The 17,422-nt window shown below is 34.0% G+C and overlaps 1 protein-coding gene and 1 non-coding gene across 2 annotated transcripts; one reads left to right on the top strand and one right to left on the bottom strand.

Annotated features, from left to right (window-relative positions):
- Positions 1–860: 860 nt before the first annotated feature.
- Positions 861–5,852, top strand: LOC130805372 (isocitrate dehydrogenase [NAD] regulatory subunit 1, mitochondrial-like). Its single transcript, XM_057670144.1, has 4 exons — positions 861–1,477; positions 4,586–4,825; positions 4,923–5,001; positions 5,421–5,852. The coding sequence occupies exons 1-4, from the start codon at positions 953–955 to the stop codon at positions 5,693–5,695; spliced, it is 1,119 nt and encodes a 372-aa protein (XP_057526127.1). The 5' UTR covers positions 861–952; the 3' UTR covers positions 5,696–5,852.
- A 3,649-nt stretch (positions 5,853–9,501) lies between these two features.
- TRNAV-UAC (transfer RNA valine (anticodon UAC)) lies at positions 9,502–9,574 on the bottom strand. Its single transcript has one exon. It is a non-coding gene; the product is annotated as a tRNA-Val (tRNA).
- Positions 9,575–17,422: the final 7,848 nt, after the last annotated feature.

Below are 17,422 nucleotides of genomic sequence, written 5' to 3'. Positions count from 1 at the left end.
ACCAAGTCCACCACCATAGCCTTCACCAAGTCCACCACCGCAACCTCCACCAACCCTCTCACTGTCCTTCCCCACCCCCTATGCTGACTACGCAAAATGTCTCTCACAGTGAAACACTGCCACCCCCACCCCCACCCCCTTCCCCACCTCCGCCCTTACCCTCCCCACCCAATATCTCAACCCCTACCACCTACAGACCCACGAACTAACCACCCAAAAACCAACCTCTACCACCCACAAACCCATGGACCCAGAACCCCATAAACCCACCACCAACCTACCCCTACCACCTAGAAACCCACAAACCCAGAAACCCCCCACCAAAAAACCCACCCCTACTTACATCCTCAATTGACAAGGGGAAGGAGATTTTGTTATTGGCGGTCATAGGGAGAGGTTTCGTGAATGGAAGTCAAGGGGATGGTTGCTGTTTATTCACTGATTGATGGGTGTGGTGGGGGAAATAGGATGGGCCAGTGCATAGTGGATTTAGAGGACTTGGGGTGGAGTGGTTTGAGTGAAGGAGAGGGCTGATTTATTTATTTGAATATTATTTATCTTTTTTTATTAGAAATAACCTATTTTATAAATTAGAGATAAAAAGGGATGTTGTTAAAAAATTCACCTTAAAATTAATATTACTTAATATTAATTAATAATTAATATTATTATAAGAAAAAAATTAAAAAATTATATTATTTAGGATAATTTTTCTATCTAAATATCCAATTTATACCCCTTGGAATGCGACGACATTTTCCACATGGATTGCCTAATTGTGCATGCCATATTGCCATATGCCGCACACTATAAAAAGTCATAAACATCTTAAAAATCAAATTTCTCCGCTTTCATCTCGTTTACCTTTCTTCAATTCCCCATTAATTTTCAAACAAAAAACTCCAACAAAATCCACCCCAAAATTCAATCAAACAATTCAAAATCCCCCAATATGTCTAGACAACAATCTCTACATACCTTAAAACACCTCATAAACCCATCAAAAAAATCCTTGTCCACCCTCAAATCCATCACCCGATCAGTCACATACATGCCTCGTCCCGGTGACGGATCAACACGCAATGTTACGCTGATTCCAGGTGATGGAATCGGCCCATTGGTGACAAGTGCAGTAGAGCGAGTCATGAATGCCATGCACGCTCCTATAACCTTCGAAAAGTACGAGGTACGAGGTAATATGCATAAGATTCCAGATGGGGTTATGGAATCAATTAAGGAAAATAAAGTTTGTATAAAAGGTGGGTTAATGACGCCTGTTGGTGGTGGTGTAAGTTCATTGAATGTGCATTTGAGGAAGGAACTTGATTTATTTGCTTCTTTGGTGCATTGTTTTAATATGGAAGGGCTTCCTACAAGACATAAGAATGTTGATATTGTTGTTATAAGAGAGAATACTGAAGGTGAATATGCTGGATTGGAACATGAGGTTGTTTCTGGTGTTGTGGAGAGTCTTAAGGTACTGAATTTTTTTCTAAAACTCACATTTTTTGGTTTTTTGATTTAATTTTGAATGATGGGTTGTTTTTGAATCATGGGATTGTGTTTGTTTGATATGGTATGGAATGTCAATGTTGGATTTTGATATGATTGTGTTAAATACATTGATTGTTGAGTGATTTTATGATTGTGTGTTGGGGATTAGAGTCTTAAGGTATTGAATTTTTCAAAAGTTTACTTTGCTTTTAATATGATTGTGTTCATTTTATTGATTGTTAAGTGATTTTATATATTTCTTTAGAGATTTGTTGCACCAACTAATATTATAAGGGTTATTTGTGATGTATTGTGAGTTAGTGGAACAAGTAAATGTCTTGTCTTTTTTGAGAAATGAGGTTGTTATTCCCTCCCATTTCGCTCGGTATATCTATGAAGGGAGTTGTGTGGTTCAAGCTTAGGTTGTGAGAGTCTCAAGTTGTGGTGAATCCAGATTGGGAGTCGGGCTATACTTTTGCAGTGTAGTCTCGCAAGTCGCAACCTATTTTTTTTAGTTTGACTCTCACAGTTTTCACTTACATATTGTTAGTATCGCTTTATATTTTCCCGTTTATGGTTTCAAGGTATTGAATTTTTCTATACTACATTGTTTTGTTTGATTTTAAATGATGGGTTGTTTTTATTTTGTGGATTTGCGTTTGTTTGATTTGGTATGGAGAATAAATGTTGGTTTTTGATATGATTGTGTTAGATGCATTGATTGTTTGGTGATTTTATGACAATATGTTGGATTTGTTGCATCAAGAATAGAATTTTTCTAGATGTATTGAAAGAATTTGGACCTCACAATGATGAGTAAGAAGAAAGGAAAGCAAAGAAAAACATAGTAAATGGAGTAATTAAACAAACCATGCAAAACATTGAACGAGCAAGAAAGTTTTAATGGTGTCTTGGACACCTCAAAATAGATTATATTTCATTTATGTATGTACAAATACAAACAAATACAATAATGAAATCACTCCGTTTCGTAGCTCACTCACTAGAGCTCTCAAAATCGCTAGAAATAGAGTTTTCTCTCTAATACGTAACGATGAAGAACTCTCTAGGGTTTCAACAATCCCTTTTCTTACCCTAGTACTAGCTCACAATGATCTTTTTCCTTCATCCCCAAACTCCTTTTATGGGCCAAAACATCAAAAAAATTCCCCCAAAGGACATTACGCATCCCAAACACAGCAATTCAAAAACGCATCAGTGGACTCGACAGCATGTGCTCGTTCGAGCACCATGCATCAGGTGCTCTGGCTTGTTCGAGGCACACATTTCGCAATTAGTTATACCTTCTATTTCAAATAGGTCATTAACTATGATGCATGTCCTTCTTTACAAAAATTACCCATAAACATAGTTGTTGTTTTGTTGGTTAACTAATTAGCATATTGCAATGCACTTCAATATAGTTTGTAGCATTTTTAAACAAAGGACTATGTCATTGACAATAATGCTGAAGCCTTCCTTCTTACTAGAACAGTCCTATTGAAAGCATTTGATTATTCATCAATGTAGAAATGGTGAGGGTGGTAAAATGTGATTATGTTTAGTGTTTATTGCAAATCTCCCTTCGTTGTGTTTCGAAATAGTTAAACAATCTTTTTTTTGCCTCAATCTCACCTCCATTGTGTGTTACTGGACAATAATTTCACGCAAAATCCTCAGCTTTATATGCTTTTTTCTTCAAATTTATCCCAAAGGCTTTATATGTGCTTTGTAATGTTCTTTTTCTAAAATTTTTAACGCTCAACCTAATTTGACTATGTTTCACCATCACTTGAAGCATATACTAAAGTTCATTGTGAGAATGTGGTCATAGTCCTATATCAACCTAATTTGACTATGTTTTAACCCTCAATTGCAGGAAAGTCCATGGTCATAGTCGTATATGCGCTGGTGTTTTTGTTGAGCATGTGGTTTCGCCTTGTAACTTTGACATAGAGAATAGCTTGTAGGAAAGTGTGGACTTTGGAGATTGAGTATTCACTCTGTTTCTGAGTGTGTTGAACTTAAGTTTAGTTTGATTCAAGGCATGCTTGTATTAAGAACAAATATTTATGGAGGAAATAAAAGTCAAACTTAAGAAAACAAAGTTCTTAAAGTAGAAAATTAGGAGAATATCATTGTTGTCAAAGTAAAGAAATAGTTGTAAAGTGATAGAGAAAAAAAAATAGAAAAATTAGTTCCTTTATTCTAGATGTAAATATTCACCCCTAGTGGGATGGAGGGAAAATATTTTCCTCTTTCTCCCCCAAATAAGGTTGATCATCTTCCTCATACCATTATATTCTTTATTCTTCATCTCTCATTTTAAATTCACATCTACTTACCTTCATTTGTATAGTATGACTTATATTTCCTCCTTAAATATATATCGTTAATACAAGCATGTCCTCAGACTTTCTTATATTCGGGTGTTAATTTATTAATGTGGTATGTACAACAATACAAGTCTCTATTGAGTAGCCCTAACAAACTATGGGCATCAATCTTTGTAGACTCATAACACAAGGTATTAAAATAGAGTCAATAAAGATGTACAACTCGTTTGGTTGTCAGTATTAAATAGTGTGAATTGTGATGGAGAGTTAGTTTAATTTTGGTAGGAAAATCTCTTGACAAGGTTAATGGTTATGCTAATTCTACTTCAATCATCTCAATTACCATTAAGAGAGGTGATATGTTGTGAACAAAACGAATTTGTCAAAGTTACATCACCATGAATGACATGATACATTTATGAAAATTTACACTACATATCATTCTGAGTACCACTTTTTAGTACCAATAAGTACAAGAGCAATTTATTTAAAATATTCGATGGATTCATGCATGGATGTTTAGGATCTTCAAGCTGTATATCAAAATATATCACTGGAGTTTTGAATCAAATTAGTTGATATCTTATTATATGCCTTTTTTAACACTAACATCTTTTTTACAATCCTCATGATATCCTTCTAAATGTCTGCACAATCAGGAATCTCTCCTTGCATTTGACATGGCCTATTGGGTCCTGGGTATGTTCTTTTTCCGGTTTTACTTATTATAGCTTTGGATTTGTCTATTTTACTAGGTGATTACAAAGTTCAACTCTGAACGTATTGCAAAATATGCGTTCGAATATGCTTACTTGAACAACAGAAAGAAAGTGACTGCTGTGCATAAAGCCAACATCATGAAACTCGCAGATGGGCTTTTCTTAGAATCATGTCGGGAAATCGCAGCACAATATCCTACCATCGAGTATAACGAGATTATCGTAGACAATTGCTGCATGCAACTCGTGGCTAAACCCGAGCAGTTTGATGTGATGGTGCGTGCATATCTTTTGTTCCTTCTACCGACTCTTATTCGTTTGGCTAACATTTGATACGTTTTTACTGATGAAAGGTATTTCTTACATTGGACAGGTTACCCCTAATCTTTATGGTAATTTAGTTGCAAATGTTGCTGCTGGTATTGCTGGGGGAACTGGGGTCATGCCAGGCGGTATGGTCTTTTTGCGCCTTTTGCAATTTGTTCAGTTTCCATCATACAAAATTGATTCATTATTATCATAGATGTCGGTATCAGAAAAACAACCAATAGGAGAACATATGCCAATAACATGCTTTTGTTTCGAGTCATTGAGATTAAGTCTGATCTAAGTATCTAACCGCTTCTATACTTGCAACTCAACGTAGCGCTTCAATTTTCGACTAAAATCATGGAAAAATTTCATCAACTAGTCTAGTCTTAAGTCTGGAAATGCACCAGGGTTTTACAGTTGTACACGAGTTTGAGTAACTATCTGTCAAGGAACCAACTCAACCAAAAGCTTAAGATAATAGTTGAGGCCCCAGGATATATTATATACTGTAACACTATCATACTATATACTTGAAACCTTAGAATTGGGTGAATTTCAGGTAATGTAGGTCCTGATCATGCTGTATTCGAGCAAGGTGCGTCAGCAGGAAACGTAGGGAAAGTGGAAATGGTGGAAGAAAAGAAAGCAAATCCTGTGGCTCTGCTTCTTTCTTCAGCCATGATGTTGCGGCATCTCCAATTCCCGTCATTTGCTGATCGGTTGGAGACTGCTGTTAAGCGTGTAATTGTAGAGGGAAAATACCGAACCAAGGATCTCGGTGGTTCAAGTAGTACTGAAGAGGTCGTTGATGCTGTTATAGGCAATCTGGATTAATGATCTGCTGGTCATTACATAGTTTTTTGGTCATTCTTGCAACATGGTATACTTTTTGGAGATAATTTCCGCCCAAACTAGAGATACTGTGTTCCATTTAAATTGCTGTATTTGACCTTTTGATTTAAGCGAGTTTAATATTGATTTGTTTTTTATAATCACTCATTCTCAATGTGTGTATCATGCAGTTTGCTCTTAATTTGTTTTTTCCATGTTTTTTAAGTTTACTATGACCTTTCTTTCCATCAACTGTGATGTTTTTAATTCTTCTTAACAGCAGATTGGTGAACTTTCTTTGTATATGTCCAAATCATTTTAATATACTTTCACACATCTTTGCAAAGATGTGTGCGACCTCTGATCTCACAAAACTTGGTTTTAAATCTAGTTTGTTCACACACTCATATTAACATTTGCATTTGTGCTATTTACATCTTATGCTTATATATCTTCTTAAGTGGCTAACATATCCCATACAAGTAGGCAAGTCAGACTGCAACTTGATAGATTTTACTTTCTAATATAGTTGGAAATCTTTTATCACAAAACACCCAGATAGTTGCTCTCCATTTAAGCGATTTGACTAGAATTCAATGCATTGCATCTTTATCAATTTTCCCCTTACTTAGCTTTGTATTACTAATCCTAAATATTTTAATTTGGTATTTTGCCTTATAACATCTTTTCTAACAGTCACTTGAGGCTCTCCCAAGTCACACTTGCTCTTCTCCTATGACCAAAAAGTCAGCTCCAAATATTTATTCTACTATGATAATGATCTTGAAAATGTATAGCAAAAATGTCACATGTTCTTCTCCAATTTAGAGGAACTGGTGGTAGAGGAGATGAGTTATGATTCATTAGTGACAATGCATGAATGGATATATTTTTATACAATGGTCGCATCCAGCGGGCCCAAATGCCCGTGGAATGGAATTCATTGATTCCTCTACTGTCTGTCTTATCTTGAATTATTGATTTTTTATCTGTGCGTGTGCCCTCTTAAATAGGGTATCAAAAGAGCTAATACTACCGCTACCAAGGTAGTATTTAAACGACTAATATTAACTCTCAACTCTACTAGTGGTCTGATTGCTCATACATGCACAATCATTCGTCCATGCACGCGCAAATTACTCTTAATGTTGCATCCAAGTTTCCTTATTCTACTAGGCGACCTTTTTATTCTTCTTATTCAATGCAGAAACAATCACTCTCCAACAATTAACGTGTAATTTTCATAATTACGAGAAATTAACTAAGGGGTTCAACTTGGTATAACTCCTCTTACCGATTTTTCTTGTCACCACATAATTTGTTTACCATATTCTTCACATCATTTGTTATGTGGCATACACATAATAAATATCAAACATCTACGTTTAGGGATGCAAGCATTAATTCAATTTATATTAAATAAAATAATAATTATTTGATAGAAAATGAAAAATACATCGAAAAAATCACGAGTAGCTATGCACAACCCCTGATCTCGGTCAGTCAAGATTACATTAGGAGTTTGGACACCCCTACACCATCAAAAAAATCTTTGAATCTTTCCGACACCCAAGTGTATGATACTATCGCTTCATCCTTCATCAGGCAGAATGCTACCAAGAAATTGTGATTTGTTAGGATCATTGCAACAATCTCACATAGTGTCCACTTCTTTCTGTTTGTTTTATATGTGGTATCGATTAACACAACATAAGGCTATATACGAATAAATTGAATGAATGTAGATTTTGCAATTAATAACCGAGTAAATTGTCCATCACTATTCATATCTGTCTAAGCCACATATGTTGTGCTCTATAGCCAAATATAGGCAGCGTTGTATAGGAAACCTACCATCCATCTCCCCTCGTCTAATAGCTTGCCTGAAGTTATATATTTGATTCATACTAGCATGAACTCTAGATAATTCTGCCAGATCGATGTCATTATATAAGCAAGTTGCATATCAGTCGCACTAAACTCTCTTATATGTTCTCGAAGGTCACCTGGCAACTTACTTGCTTTTACATGACCATCTATGTAAATTATAAATGGATGGTTGTGTCTTGTTTTATTACCAAGACACACTCTCAAGCCTCACCATCCATGATCTTTCTCCTGGTTTCCAACAAAAAATAATAATCATAAATCGACGTCCTAAATTCTAGATACTGGCCGCGCGGCGTTATCTAAATCATGCAACTGATCTCTACACCTACCATAATGATGACACATACCATAGATAAAAACTAACAGTAGAATGACCCTCTTTTCGCTTATACGACGCGTGAGTGAAATAAAACCGGAATCAATAGCTATCTCCTCCGTCCAAGCAAGCAATTCATCTACTAATTCGGATAGTCTATCCATAATTAATCTGGTTGAATAATCTATATCGTTAACTAAGTTCTCAAAGCTTTCCTACATCATTAATAAAAAAATAAATTTTAAAAAGTAAAACAATGAAAAAATCAGTCGTACAAAAAGTTTGACTCCACCAAGGTCATATTGCACAACGTGCGACTTGTTTTTTTTAAAAAAAAAATTTACGACATAAAATTCAACTACAAACTCGAAATTAATGCTTACCTAGCCATATTTGGGATTGAATTCATCATTCATATTGTTTCAATGTTTAGTTTTAATAAGCGCTTTTAGAGAGAATTTAGAGAAATAGAGGTATGAAAGGGGTTTAGGGAATTTTTGAAAATTCGAGTCAAATCGAATCTGATTACAAAGTTTGATGAATATCAGATCATCGAGTTTGTTTATAAACACCTATAAGTATAGATTGAAAAAAGTTCAGGTTACTAGAACCCATAAAAATATTCTTTTGGTCATTTTTTTTTGAATCCCCCAAATGCTTATTTACATAATTTACATAAATATGAAAAATATTTTTGAAGCCCATGAAAACGATTACTAGGAATGTACTATTTCACAATTTCTATTTAAGACGGTCTTCTCATGAGACAATCACAAATTGGACTAGATAACTAAATCATATCATATAATTTAATGCTAAAATTTTAAATGTCATCCTCACATAGCCCCTCCAAATAGAACAACTTTACTAGTTGATGTTTGCATATGTGACAAATGAAGTTTACCGGCCAAATCAATTCACATACTAATTTATCATTTAAAAATAAGGAAGAAATGTATGAATTTGCCTTAGATTGAGATAATTATGTTAACCATTATTAAAAACTAAATAGTTTGAATTTTTTAAAAAAATAGTGATCTAAATAAGGTAAAAAATAATATGGGTTAAATACGTTTATTAGAATAATTCAACTAACTCCAAAATTAATTGATTTTTTTTATTTAAATTTTGAAATGAGCCTTTATTAGTTAATCATTAATGGTTTCATTGATTAGGTAACAATGAAAGATATGAAAATTAATATGCGGTAAAAATAGTAAAATGTGTCATCACACTGAAAATGTCGTATAAAAAAAAGATTTTTTAAAACCTCTATACTATTATTTTTAGCATAAACATATTTGGGCACCTTGTGTATGGACTTGTCTTTCTTTGAAAATTCTTATACAAAAATTGCTCATAAAATTTTAGATAATTGATTATGGTCTAATGAAATATGGTAAAATTTATATTATTATTATAACTATATTATAGTATAATTATGTAATTAAATTATTATATTATCTTATTATTTACTATATCTTAATAATTAAAGAATTTAATTGAAAAAAATAATATATATTTGCATCGTTGTTGAATTTTTTTTTTTTATATCAATAAGACAATAAGTATGCAAAAGGACACTTAAAATTAAAAGCGAAAATGTTGCTGCCCAGGATCGAACTGGGGATCTTCAGTGTGTAAGACTGACGTGATAACCACTACACCACAGCAACTTTCTGTTAAATATTTTATCAAATTACAATTTTTGAATGTTTCCTCACGTGTCACGTCCAATATATGTGTCATGAATTTCTCCTTAATTATTATTCGCTAAATTAATAATATTGAAACTTATTTTCCAATGAAAAATGTGTTTGAAAGTAAATTTGTGAATTAATAATGATTTATTTTCTATTTATATATAATTTTACTAGCTTATCTTTTCGCGCAAAATGCACAAAATTCTTAGCGTAATTTATCAAAACTATTCAGTTTACACACACACACATATATATATACTCCCTCCGTTCCTATTTGTTCTTCCTATTTGGGTATTTCACAAAGATTAAGAAAAAGAGAATCTTTGGTGGTAGTAGGTATTATTTTAATTATATAATAGTGGGAAGTAATGATTGTATTGGAAGTATGAGGTTGTAGTGTGTATTATTTTAATTAAATAGTAGTGTGAAGTAATGATTGTATTGGAAGTATGAGAGAGAAAATAATTATAAATAAAAGAAAATGGGTACATTAAAAGAAAAAGGGGATTTTAAGGGGTAAAAGTGAGATAAAAACTTTCTAAAAATAGAAAGTATTCTAAAGTGGAAGAACTTTTGAAACTATCCGTTATAGTAATGTGGAAGATCAAAAAGGAACGGAGGGAGTATATATGTTTTTAATCATTTAATATTTATGAAGTTTAGGAATGCTTTGATAGTATAAAATCAAATGAATGTGTAAACACGTTCTAATACGTGCTTTTTGTGTGTGTATCTGTGTTTAGGACCTCGGTTCATAAGAGGTTGACATCTCGTTTGTGAAAGTGCCTTAATTTGATTTGCCGTGCTATCAAGGTACACGCTTAGACCATACTTTTGTAATTGGTTATGTGAAGTAGTGTTGTGTACATTATGTAATGTGATATTGTTTATCACTTAAGGCTTAGACACCAAAAATAATTTGAAAGAAGTTTTAAATTGGAAATTTGAGGATGGTTGTGTTAGTTACCCGCACGGGGTTAAAATATTGAAATGAAATTATTATTGTTATCGTTCTCATAGCATTTTTGGATCATTACGGTCACCATGGGGGTATGCATACTTTACTTTTGATGACCCGAACAGGACGGGCAACGTCTTAGGTCGGAGGTTGCCTTGGGATTAGCTCTCCCATGTGTATTCCTCCTAAATTTGGTATTACTCTGGCGACCCAAACTGGACGGGCAACGACATGAGTTGGGAATTGGAAAGTCAAATATGACATTTTATCTATTAGAGCATTTGCATGCTAGGATGAACTCATTGCTTGTATGTAACCTGTATAATGCATTGTATTAAGTCTCTGACGTGTATTGGTTTATGTTTATTGGAACTTGCTATGATGTTATCATTTGACAACTAGCAGGTTAAATTGCAGGTGGGGTTGTTGTGTGAGGACCCAAACGTTAGAACCTGTACATGACTTGACTATCGCACTTGAGTTTATACTATTTGATCGTCTGAACTTTACTATTCATTTTAGCTAGTCCGTTTATTTCGAATTTTACTTGTTTTTTTTATGAGGCCAATGGGCTCTCAAGTTGTAAACTTCGAGACTTCTACTGATTTACTATTTCCGTTTCTTTTGATTACTTAATTCTTTATTACTAGAACGCTATCGATCTTGAAAACAGTTTAACTTAAATGTCCGACATGTAACCCGGAATTCATATTTTCATATGAATATCCGGTTCACTTTAACTTGGACTATCACAAGCAAAGTGTGACCCTTTTGAGTTGTCTCATCTACATAGTACAAGCCTCCGCTTTCAGTACCACGACCGATGATCTTCTCTGTCTGATCATCCTATAGAATACATTCATTAGAAGTCATGAAAACAGTATTGTTTAATTCCTTAGTTTATTGACTAATAGACAGAAGTTTATGAGTTAAACTGGAAATTAAAAGACAATTTTTTAATTGCATAGAAGGGGAAATATCAACAGTTCCAGCTCAAGCATTATTAATACAATCTCCATTAGTAATTTAAATTTGAGATTTAATTTAAATTTGAGATTTGTTAGTAAAGTGGTTAGAGATAAGATCATGTAAGTCAAAGGTTATATTGTCAGTGGACAATCGAAAATCCAAGAGTTGTTTTTTTGTGTGCTAATTAAGGCCAAGCTTGAATGAGAAAGGTGGGGGTTTATTTCGGTGGGACATGGATCAAAGGGTGGTGGAATAGGATGAAATATGGATTTTGGTTTGTGGGTGAGGCGTTGGTTTGGTACTGGTGGAGTGGGTTCTTGGGTTGGATTAGGTTTATTAGAAAAGTGGATATCAAATTCCTTATAAAAAGGAATATCCTTGGAGAAAATCAGCCCTTCTCCCTTAATAATTGATTTCCTTCTTCCTCTCTCCTGTAAACCCCTTTATACTTGCCCATTTTCGGCTGCCCCATGTATCAAATCCCATTGATTTGTTTTTTCTTTTTCTCTTTCATGTGACCTCTCTTTCTTGGTTAAAACAGCCACTTCCTTGCCTTCGATTACTACCTTGCCGTGAGGGGTAGCTGCCACTCGATGGGCCATGCCGCCGGTTCCTGTGTTTGGTTGCTTGGTGGCGGTCTGTCGGTGGTGGCCATCATGGTAGGTTCCCTTAAGGTTTGGTCGGAATGTACTAGAAAATACACTACAGTACGGTATTTTCTAGTGATAATTTTGGGTTTTATGGTTTTTGATCTGTTTGGATTTTTGGTTTTCGGAAGTTCAACACCAATCGTGGTTAGTCTTAACGGAATTTTGTTTGGTCTTGATAGGTTTTTGTTGGTGTTGAACCAAATTGAATACCAATTTTGATATCCATAGGTAAGTTGTCTGGTAAATAATAAGGACCGAAAAATATCGAATTTCAGATTTGAACCTTACGACTATATATCATAATGAAATTAATAATACGAAATTAAGCTAAGTTTTGGTTTTGAATACTGTGTATTACAGCCTTTGATTTTATACACAGAGAGCTGACATTAATAAAGGAAACAAAATAATTAGGCTTAATCTTCTACTCTAAATAAGGTAACCAAATAAATATTCTGATTATTCTAAGAATACGTATTGTCCTGCACTAAGACCCCAAAAAGGTCCCACCTTTAACTATATATGGAGTCATAAGAAATATTAGGTTGAGTTTTTGTCAATAAGCATTTTTGTCACACTCAATTATTTTGTTGAATTTACTTGCAACTATCCAACAAACAGTGAAAGTAGAAAAGGAAATAGAAAGTGTTGATATTTACAAAGCAAAAAGATTAAAGAAAAAAATAATGGTAGAAAATGGTTGGATTCCCTTGTAGGTTGTAACCGATTATTTACAAAGCAAAAATATTAACTGTCCGTTTACAAGAATGAAGTTGAACTTCAAATTAATGGTAAACATAAGAGATTAAGAACTGACAAAGGAGGAGAATACTATGATCCTCATTATTTCCAATCAATGAGAATTATACATGAAACAACCGCCGGTTACGCACCACAATCCAATGGTGTGACGTAAAGGAAGAACTGAACTCTTCAAGAAATGGTTAATTTCATGTTGTCATACTCAAATTTGAGTAATGGGTTTTGGGGAGAAGCAATGTTGACCGCATGTCACATTCTAAACCGGGTTCCATCTAGAACCAATAAGGAAACTCCTTATGAATTATGGTACAAAAAGAAACCAAACTTAAGTTATCTTAAGGTTTGGGGCTGTCGGGCTATTGTAAGGGTACTGGGACAAAAGAGAAACAAACTCGGTGAACGAGGTCTTGAATGCATCTTTATAGGTTATGCAATTCAAAGCAAAGCCTATAGGTTCTATGTTATAGACAAAATGAATATATATCGATCCATTCGATAATTGAGTCTAGAGATGCAATATTTGATGAGAATAGATTATCATCAATTGGTAGACAAAGAAGTCTACAAATAAGTACCGATGACAATGTTAAATTTGAAAATATTTAACAAGAAAATCCACAAGAAGATGATGTTGATGAAAACCAAAAAATTGTCTTGCAAGATACTCCAATGGATGAAGAAGATATTCCTAGAAGGAGCAAAAGACAAACAAAAGCAAAGTCTTATAGTCCCGACTTTCATGTATATCTAGTAGAATCGAAGGTACTAGAAATGACATTTCTTCTAGTGTTCCATATTTCTTAAATGTGGAAGGAGACCCATTAACGTATAGTGATGCTATGGTATCACAAGATAATTCCTTTTGGAAGAAAGCTATCAATGATGAAATGGATTCCATCAAGGGAAATAATACGAGGGTATTAGTTGATTTACCTCCGTCTTGTAAATTTGATTGGTTGCAAGTGGATCTTTCGAAAGAAGATGAGAATTGATGGAACTATCGATAACTTTAAGGCCCGTTTAGTGGCACAAGGCTTTTGACAAAAGCACGGTATTGATCACTTTGATACATATGCGCCAGTTGCAAGAACAACCACCGTTCGGTTGTTGGTAGCGTTAGCTTCAATTCACAATCTAGTGATTGATCAAATGGACGTTAAAACTGCATTTTTGTATGGAGAACTAGATGAAGAAGTTTATATGAAACAACCCGAAAGGTTTGTTTTGAAAGGACATGAAAATAAAGAGTGTAAACTTGTAAAGTCGTTATACGAACTAAAACAAGCATCGAAACATTGGCATCAAAAGTTTGATGAGACGGTTTTGTCTTTTGGATTCAAATTGAATCAAGCCGATAAGTGCGTTTATAGCAAATTTGATGGGCAAGGCAACAGAGTCATTATATGCCTCTACGTTGATGATATGCTCATATTTGGTACTGATTTAGTACGGGTTCAAGAGACAAAAGAGTTTTTTTCAAGTTCATTCCATATGAAGGACAAAGGGGAGGCCGATGTGATCTTAGGAATCAAGATCATAAGAGATGGCAATGGAATTAAGTTAAGTCAAGCTCATTACATTGAGAAAGTACTTACAAAATTCAATATGTTCGATACAACTCCGATATCAACCCCTATGGATCAACATGTCAAGCTTTGTAGACATGATAAGGAACCAGTTTCGCAATTAGCGTATTCAAAGGTTATTGGATCGCTAATGTATGCAATGACTTGTACGAGACCTGATATTGCCTTTGTAGTGGCAAAGTTAAGTAGGTTTACAAGTAATCCAAGACCACATCATTGGAAAGGGGTTAAAAGAGTATTAAAATACTTGAAGGGTACTATAGATCGTGATATCACTTATAGTGGAGAACCTCTGATTTTGGAAGGTTAATCTGATGCAAGTTGGATCACAAATGAAGAGGACAATTCTTCTACAAGTGGTTGTGTTTTTTTATGGGGGATGAGCCATATCATGGTCTTCCAAGAAACAAACATGTATTGCCGATTCCAATATGGCTTCTGAATTTATAGTGCTAGCATCTGCAGGAAAGGAAGCAGAATGGTTACGGGATCTCATGTTTGAGATACCGATGTTACCAATGCCTATATCACCGGTGGCAATTCATACGGATTACGGGACAACATTGGCGAAGGCTTATAATCAAGTGTATAATGGTAAATCTCGTCATATTGCTCTTAGGCACAGCCTAGTGCAAGGATATATTGTTAATGTCATAACTCTTGATTATATGAACACTAAGTTCAATTTGGCTGATTTCTTTACTAAAGCCATAAGTAGGGATTCAATTGAATAGGCGTCAATTGCAATCGGATCATGTTAACTAAAATTCAATTAGAAAACCCAATTCACGCACGATTAATGTTGTGTCTGAATTCAATGTGGTGAAATTCTTTTTGGATTTTGTAAGCAACAAGTTTTAATGACCTATCGTTGCTTTATACCGTGAATAACGAGGTAGTCGTCAATTAAAGTTCTTAAGGCCTGGAGTTGAAAAGCTCTTGGTAAAGTATCCCTTCGCGGGGATATTAAATGCTTAAGGCGAACCTACCTATATAAGTTTGAAGTTTTGGCCGCTTCAAGTAGTCAAGATTAACGTATAGACTATGATAAACTTATGAATATATATGGACACGACCATAATAACATGTCAAAGAAATACCATTGTGTTATTTGTTCTATGTGTACTTCATCTTCAAATGGTCAAAGGTGCTATATGATTCAAATCCTCAGGGATATCATTATAACACGATCGTTTGTCAATTGTGTTGTACTAGGTGTTAATTCAATCCGCAGGGACATTAGCATTGATGCGTAGAATGTGATTTTGAGATCAGTTTTTGAGAAAGAGAAAGTAAGTCCTAAAGGCTCTAAATGGAGGAGGATTGTTGAGTATTTAGAGCATGTAGGACGTATCCAAAGGCTTAAGACGTGCACTAAGACATAGACGAAGCAAAAAACGTAACAACGAAGCAAAATGAAGCTGCTTGACCCAAGTGCTCGTTCGAGCAAGGGTGTAACAAGAGCGGAAATCTCGATACATGATTAACATTTAATAATAATGTTTAATACAAGAATATTTCGGAAGTCTCAAAATGCCGAACTGTTAAAAACTTTAAATCATAAAAAAAGTGAAACTGTTTAAAATAAAAGTAAATATTACATCTGATAAGAAATATTGTTTGCTAAACATGGAAAAAATACATCACCATCAAGTAATCAATAAAGATACAAAAATCAGCTAAGTTCTCGATAAATAGTAACTGCTGCGGCCTAGATCGGAACCTGAACTAAATGCTGCCATCCATGATACCAATGATAGCCGATTGAATCGGTCAGCGCTTAATGCTGAGCATAACTTCCTATTCAGCTCAAAATACGAAAATTATACGCTACATTTACAAAATAATAATTTAAGTACGAACTGACATCACCGTATGCTTTTACCATATTCTTTTTCTGTTCCATACTTTTAAGTCATTAAGATACCATTCTCAATCCTGTCAAAAGTACATTACTGCCACTTATACAATTTGGTAATCTTAACACTTAAGTAAGTTCATTTGCTTAATACTCATAACCGTACCATGCATTATAGCATCAACACTAATCAATTTATCACTGATCAACAAGCATATCAATATGACACCTGATTTATGTAATGGTCTGGTTAGGTGAGGATCGTAGTCTTAAACCCTAACTGTGGTAGGAGTCGTCACCCCTCCAATACAATTTATGCTCGAGCTCTACAGGATAGGTAGCTAACCCCCTGTCTTACACTGCATTTTATGTGCCGGCCAACACGAGCGCCGAAATTTTACATGTCGGTCCCTGGTTCGACATTACCTTACTATCAGGGTCATTCAATCAATATTCATTCACACAAGTACATCACATTTTTATTATTACAATTTGACATTGACTTTGACTTTGATCAACTTAGGTGATAACCTCTTTTATTTATTAAAATTCTAAATTATAACGTAAAATTAACCTTTATGTCTTTATACATTCATTATTAAATTTTTACACATTAAATTTTATTTATAACTTTATTTTTAATAGCTCGCTAAATTCACACTAATAACTTAATATTTTATCAGTAGTCTCCAAATTAATATTTTCCACAAGTAGCTACTAAAATATATTTCTCTTTAAATAAGTTCCCAAAATCGACATTTTCAAATTTACAATAAATAAAACTTTATTCTCTTCAAAAAAAATCAAATATTCTAATTAAAATTCAAGTTAAAATTGCATCATTGGATAAGTTTCCAACATTCTTCAAGTTCACCAAAAATCAATATCTCAAGTTTAGAAAAATAAGTAAACTTATTAGGTTTGCAAAAATCAACATTCTAGTTGTAAAACAAATAAAACTTATAATTTCACAAAAATCAATATTTCTAGTTTAAAAAACAAGTCAAACTAATAATTTTCACAAAAGTCAATATTTCT

The sequence above is a fragment of the Amaranthus tricolor genome, chromosome 2 (genome assembly GCF_026212465.1).
Source record: "Amaranthus tricolor cultivar Red isolate AtriRed21 chromosome 2, ASM2621246v1, whole genome shotgun sequence".
In the NCBI taxonomy this organism is placed as follows: Eukaryota; Viridiplantae; Streptophyta; class Magnoliopsida; order Caryophyllales; family Amaranthaceae; genus Amaranthus; species Amaranthus tricolor.
Note: the sequence above shows the minus strand (reverse complement) of the source record. Positions and strands in the feature narration are given on the sequence as shown.